At 36.0% G+C, this 6,924-nt stretch overlaps 1 protein-coding gene across 1 annotated transcript; it reads left to right on the top strand.

Annotated features, from left to right (window-relative positions):
* Positions 1-604: 604 nt before the first annotated feature.
* LOC104230630 (protein CNGC15b-like) lies at positions 605-4,874 on the top strand. Its single transcript, XM_009783488.2, has 9 exons — positions 605-710; positions 776-830; positions 1,231-1,777; positions 2,027-2,239; positions 2,465-2,757; positions 2,830-2,941; positions 3,049-3,285; positions 3,703-4,097; positions 4,574-4,874. The coding sequence occupies exons 1-9, from the start codon at positions 605-607 to the stop codon at positions 4,872-4,874; spliced, it is 2,259 nt and encodes a 752-aa protein (XP_009781790.2).
* The last annotated feature ends 2,050 nt before the right edge of the window (positions 4,875-6,924 follow it).

The raw sequence follows: 6,924 nt of genomic DNA, 5'->3' as shown, positions 1-6,924 counted from the left end.
TTACTTTGTCTTTTTCTGCAAATGTAGATAAATGAAGATCAAACAGAACTAAAGTGAATTCAATTTCCAGTCAAAATTCCTTCAACGTACATGCAAATATTCAATATCTAGTCCTTTCACATGATTCTTAGAAATGGGGACTAGTTCAAAATCCATAACAGTGGTCACAAGCTGACAGAAAAAATGTTGTTTTCTACAAAAAGAGAACTTACAAACATACAAGGTTGCTGCAATATTCCCCCACAAATACCTTCGTCTGTTTTTTAGTATTAATTCTTCAAACAATATATGACTGCTAAGACCACCACTCATGATCACTATCACTACTAAGTGCAGCGTCGTCTTGCAACTCTCCTATGGCCTGTTGAGGATGAGAAGTGAGAAGAATATATTTGATATGATTTGAAGCAGGAAACCAGTATTATCTTGGTACTTCTTAATCATTGTTTCCCGTCGTTTTATAATGTATTGTTTTGTACTGTATTGTGTTGTACCATATTATTTTGTGAATACTATGTTTGGATAGAGTGGAATGATTGTTTTTGTTTAATAACATTTTACCTGTTTGGTCTAACTGTATTATAATCTGATAAGTATTACTGAAATGCCCGTAAATTTTTTAATATTGGATTTATCAACATTTACTCAAGTGAAGCAGTATTCAAAGAAAGATGTCATCAGTGATAAGTTAAACAATGTCAATGTTATAGGTAAATCAGTTCATTATTGATATTTATGTTGTTTCACTCTTACACAGATTAAGTCCAACTTTAAGGTCTGGAAATGTTTAGCCAGAGCACCATGTCTTCTACTAAACAAAAATCTGTCAGGTATATCTGAGCAGTCCTTAAATTTGTGGCTAAAGTACTTTTGTAATATAGTAAGGGCAGCCCGGTGCACTAAGCTCCCGCTATGCACGAGGTTCGAAAAGGGCTGGACCACAAGAGTCTACTGTAAGCAGTCTTATCCTGCATTTCTGCAAGAGTCTGTTTCCACGGCTCGAAACCGTGACCTCCTGGTCACATGGCAGCAACTTTACCAGTTACGCCAAGGCTCTCCTTCACTTTTATAATATAGTATTCTGTTAAATAAAACTGCAGCTTATTTTTGTAGTAGTTCTTCTACAAAGGCATGCTGTATTTTTTGCATTAGAGTCTGAGTTATGCACCACAAATAAATGTATTAGATTCCCTATTCTAATTATTAATGAAAGCTTGAATCTGTAATCAGATTTCCGAATGACCATGACATTGCAAAATCTGGATCATACAAGCCGGCAAAATTCCTTAAATCTTTCTCTATGAACAATGACGAACAAGCGTCTGATTCAAAGTCCGAGAAAGCAGAAATAGAGCCAAAAATGAAGATGTTCCGAAAGAAAAAGCTTTCAAGAGTATTTTCAGAGGACTATGAGGGTGTTCAAAGGAAGATATTAGATCCTCGAGGACGTCCCATAAACATATGGAACAAGTGTTTCTTAATTGCTTGTCTTACATCTCTATTTGTTGATCCACTCTTCTTCTATTTACCAAGTGTTAACGACGAAATCTGCATGGATGCAAGTTATCCTATGGAGATAGTCCTTACAATCGTTCGATCAGTAATAGATGCATTTTATTTGGTACAGATTTTAGTTCAGTTTCGAACAGCTTATGTTGCACCTTCCTCTCGCGTTTTTGGTAGAGGAGAGCTAGTCATTGATTCTTCAAAGATCGCTTCAAGGTATCTTCGGAAGGATTTTTGGCTTGATCTCTTGGCTACTCTTCCTCTTCCTCAGGTATAAACAAGTCCTTTAAGTCTATTGTAGTCTTTTCTCATATTCGATATGATGTTTGGTTGTTAAAAGTTCGAGCAGGAAAAGTTATAATCTGCTGGTATTTCCTCTGTACTGATATTGCTTGCCAAAAATGAACTGATAAATTGCTAGATATCATGTTTTTAGGCTCATACAACTTACATCAAATGCTACTTTCTGCTACCTATGGTTGCTTATCTCATACCAAACTAGTCCTAAAACTGTTTTCAGGTTTTGATTTGGGCTGCAATCCCATCTTTGAGAGGTTCGAATAGGATTGGTGCAAAACACGCCTTGCGCTTTACTATCATTTCTCAGTTTCTGTTGAGGTTATGCCTGATTTTTCCACTTTCATCTCACATTATCAAGACTACTGGTGTAATGGTGGAAGCTGCATGGGCTGGAGCGGTTTATAACCTTGTGCTCTTCATGCTCGCAAGTCATGTAAGTATACGACTTGTTTTAGAGTACACCAAATTTGTTGTTTCAAATTAACTAAATACCAAGTTCTATTATTCCATGACAAGCCTCAACCAGGGTAGGGGTAAGGTCTGCATACACACTTGACACTACCCTCCCCGGACCTCACCCGTGGAATTCCACTGCGTTGTTATTGTTGAAGCCTCAACCGTTGAGTTGGCCACCATTTTGACTATTTATCTTTTATAGGTTATGGGTTCTTGCTGGTACCTTTTTGCTGTAGAACGACAAGAACAGTGTTGGAAAAAGGTTTGTGATCAACAGCAACCGGATTGCCAGTATTGGTATTTTGACTGTCATTGGAAAGATTTTACTAGTAGAATCGCCTGGTATGAACGGAGCAATATATCTACATTATGCGGTCCTAGCAGCGACTTCTTCCAATTCGGAATCTTTAATGATGCACTGACTTTTAGAGTTACACAATCATCATTCTTGAACAAATATGCTTACTGTTTTTGGTGGGGTTTAAGGAACCTAAGGTAACAAACTGCACCTAAAGCTTTGTTATGTTTTCTTTGATTATGCTAACTTTCTTTAATTAACTTTTGCAGCTCTCTTGGGCAGAATCTTGTGACTACTACTGACATTAATGAAATTAATTTTGCTGTTGTTCTTGCAATTCTGGGATTATTGCTCTTTGCTTTACTTATTGGGAATATGCAGGTAAGTCATAGACAAATACATTGGATGATAAAGGGACTTAGATTTCGATCTTAGCCAAACTTGTACTGAAAATGTTTCATTGCTATGGATTAAATGTTTAATACCAGACTTTTCTTCAATCAACTACTATGAGACTTGAAGAATGGAGGATCAAAAGGACAGATACAGAAGAATGGATGCATCATCGCCAACTCCCCCACGATCTTAAGGAAAGGGTGCGCAAATATGACTTGTATAGGTGGGTGACAACGCGAGGCGTTGATGAAGAAGCCATTGTCAAAAGCCTTCCCGTGGATCTCAGAAGGGACATCAAGCGTCATCTTTGTCTTGATCTAGTTCGTCGAGTGAGTATCATTTTCTTCAATCCCTTAACTTCTCCTTTATAAACAACCTATTGCTTTTTAGTGGCTAAGCCACCTTATGTTAAGGGATGTCAATTGATTTTTATGCAGATATACTACTCCCTTCGTTTCAATTTATGTGAACCTATTTCCTTTTTAGTCCGCGCAAAAAAGAATGACTCCTTTCCTTATTTGGAAACAATTTACCTTTACACAATGATTTATAGCCACACAAAATATATGTGCCTCATTTTACACCACAAGATCAAAAGTATTTTCTCTTTTCTTAAACTCCGTGCTCAGTCAAATGGGTTCACCTAAATTGAAACGGAGGGAGTATATGTTTTGACACCCCTTAGTAAAATTTCTTGCTCCGCCACTGCTTTCCACTAACGTATTTTCATAATCTTGATCCGGCAGGTTCCTCTATTTGATCAAATGGATGAGTGTATCTTGGATGCAATATGCGAAAGGTTGAAACCGCTTCTATATACATCAGGAACTTGCCTTGTTCGCGAAGCTGATCCTGTGAACGAAATGCACTTCATTATAAGAGGCCATTTGGATTCTTACACTACTGATGGAGGGAGAACAGGTTTTTTCAATTCATGTCAACTAGGTCCGTGCGATTTCTGTGGTGAAGAACTACTGACATGGGCGTTACACCCTCGTCCGAGCATCATCCTCCCGTCCTCTACACGTACAGTGACAACGATCACTGAAGTAGAAGTATTTGCACTCACTGCAGAGGATGTAAAATTTGTGGCATCACAGTTCCGGAAGCTGCATAGCAAGCAACTCAGGCAGACGTTCAGGTTGTCAAAATAGCAAGGGCTAGCCAGTTTTCGGACTGATAATTGAAAAATAGCCAGCATTTACAAATTCATTGAAAATTAGAGACTATTTTGCTGCAACAGGGAAAGTTCCAACATAATATACTAGAGATTAAAGCACTTGTGTATGAACTTCCAGCAGATTATGTTGGAACTCCAGCACACGGAAAGTTCCAGCATATTACATTGGAGATTGGAGCACCTGTGTATGGACTTCCAGAATATTATGTTGGAACTCCAGCATATTATGAAATTCCAGCATGTTATGCTGGATATTCACATGTAAAAAATTCGAACTCCATTATATTATGCTGGAATATTTTCGGAGTTTGAACAGTGTTTTTGTTCAGATTTATCTTTTACATGAAAAGTGGCTAAATTTCGCTTACTTTTGAAACTGTGGCCATTTTTCAATTACCACTTATAAATTTGGCTATTTTTGAATTTCTCCCGTTCAGGTTTTACTCGAACCAATGGAGGACTTGGGCTGCATGTTTCATACAAGCAGCGTGGTTTCGCTACAAGAGGAGGAAAGAGGCTGCTCTACTTAAAGCTAAGCAGAACCCCGCGGCTGCTCCTACTGAACTACGCGATGAAAGAAGAAGTGTATCCTTGGGACAAAAGGCTTCAGAATTTGCTGTATATGCTGCAACATTGGCAGCAAGCAAAAGAAAAGGCGGAAGCATGAGGGGAGAACTAGAAATCATTAGTTCATTACAAAAACCAGTAGAACCTGATTTTTCAGTTGAGGATAGATGAAGGGAAATGCTGGATTGTTATGTTATCTATGTTGTTCCCACTCTCCGAAAATATTGCCGGGGCGTTTCGGATCCTCCAAAAGTAGTGTATTTTTAGAGAATTCAATACGGGTGCGGCAGAATTTTGTAGAGTCCGCACCACATAGTATATTTTTTTTATATATGTTAAGGTGGTGCTTCCACTCTTTTGAAATCCCAGATTTGAGGGATTAATAAACTTGCACTTTTGAGTAAGTCTATGATGAAAAAGTTTCCAGCATTTCAACCGAGGAGAATACACCTTGCTATTATATATGGGTCCTCTGTAACAACAATTTAAATAATGACTACATATTTACTACTATTAGTCTCTGAACACGTGCTCTGAACACGTGCGTTGCACGTGTGTATTACGTGTTAAAAGTATAAAGTTCTAATATGAGAGGATATTAGATGATCTTTTTATAAAAGATATGTAAAAAATAACATAGGAAATTGTTAGGGTCATTTTCTTTTATTCAAACAAGTTGGTTAAGAAAGACAAAAACTCTCTCTATCTCTCAGCCTGATTTAGTTGATTGGCTAAATTAAGCGCTCACACCAAAAAAAAAAAAAAAAGAGAGAAATGATATATAGATGGCTAAAAATTGTGGCAACCACATTGCATTTATAAATGGCCTCAAACTTATGTTTCTTTCTTGTCCATTTTCATCTTCTTTTTCTAAATGTAGATTGTTTTGTACAATCAGTACATATAATTATTTGTGCAGTCAAACTATTCATATTAGTAAAGACTATGCAATAATACCCCCTGCATGAGCAACAGACATAAGGAGAAAGAATCTTGACTTCGAGAAAAAAAAACATACCAAGTCGCGAATAACTAAAAAAGAATGAGTAGATATCCAATAGTTCATTCTTAATTATGGTTTAGTATGACAGAGGCTAAATTCTTCCAAAACAACATTTATTTGGATGTCATCAGTTAATTAGTTCTACATCATATCACTATATACTACATTTCTTCTAGCAAATTACATAAATTGGCTAAACTATTTGTTATCGACTCCACATCAAGGCACGAGAGCTGTAGTTAAGGTCTTAAGGATGAAGAAATTATCACTTCCCTACAATCCTTGTTGATATAAACTATTTGTTATCAAACACATTACTAACTTTAGTTTCCATATCTAAGTTTTGTCCTCTACCAAATTATACCAAATTTCAAAAGAACTTTCGTCGAGTAAACTTAAAGAATTCTGATAACAAACATGAAACCGAGACTCTGAGTTTATTCCCATCTGAAAACTCAACATTACAATTATCAAACACTGATTGTGCAGTTAATTTAAAAAATAATGAACTAGGAAATATTTTACCTGACTTAGCAAGCATAAATATCAAAACTTCTTTGAGCCCATAGCTTGTAGCATATTATCTTCTCAGTGCACGTCTTCGATGATACACAACTTTTAGCTCCTTGGTGCATTATACTGGCACCATCTGATGTCTCTCTATCAAGAGGACGAAGATGCAACTGCAACAGAAGTAGCAATATATTCGTGGAGAGCTTTGTGACCATTTGTATTTTCTCTACTCAAAAGTTTCATGAATTCAGTTCATAATGTTATAAGCAGTGTTTTAAAAGATGAGGGCGTGAGGCGGAGCGTTTTACTTAATACGGGGCGAGGCAAAAGCCTCGAGACATGGGACGTAAGCCCCACGGATCTTTATTTTTTAAAATTTATGAATTAATAATATAGCATTATAACACAATAAAATATAAAGGATGCATTAAAAGTTCAAGAAAACTAAAAAGAATTAAAGAAACTCATACAAAATAAAATATTTAGCATATTTTACAAGTATAAATAATACAATACGGTTAAAGTTACTATGAAATATAAATTAACTCCAACCTCTCAACTTTCAAACAATTAAAAATCATAATTTTTTCAAAAATATTAGCAAACTGCATATTTTACCTCTTTAAAAGTAAATACACAATAAATATTTTAATACTGTAATTTAAAATATTACTCCTTCACGAGTAAACATAAAATTATTTTTAA

The sequence above is a fragment of the Nicotiana sylvestris genome, chromosome 7 (assembly GCF_000393655.2).
Source record: "Nicotiana sylvestris chromosome 7, ASM39365v2, whole genome shotgun sequence".
Classification (NCBI taxonomy): Eukaryota; Viridiplantae; Streptophyta; class Magnoliopsida; order Solanales; family Solanaceae; genus Nicotiana; species Nicotiana sylvestris.
Note: the sequence above shows the minus strand (reverse complement) of the source record. Positions and strands in the feature narration are given on the sequence as shown.

What these genes read in the sequence shown, in the direction of transcription:
- LOC104230630 (XM_009783488.2), top strand. Translation starts at nt 605, where the DNA reads ATGCCCGTAAATTTTTTAATATTGGATTTATCAACATTTACTCAAGTG. An exon ending in AAACAATGTCAATGTTATAG is followed by an intron (nt 711 to 775) that starts GTAAATCAGTTC and finishes TCCAACTTTAAG; the next exon opens with GTCTGGAAATGTTTAGCCAG. An exon ending in CAACTCAGGCAGACGTTCAG is followed by an intron (nt 4,098 to 4,573) that starts GTTGTCAAAATA and finishes TCTCCCGTTCAG; the next exon opens with GTTTTACTCGAACCAATGGA.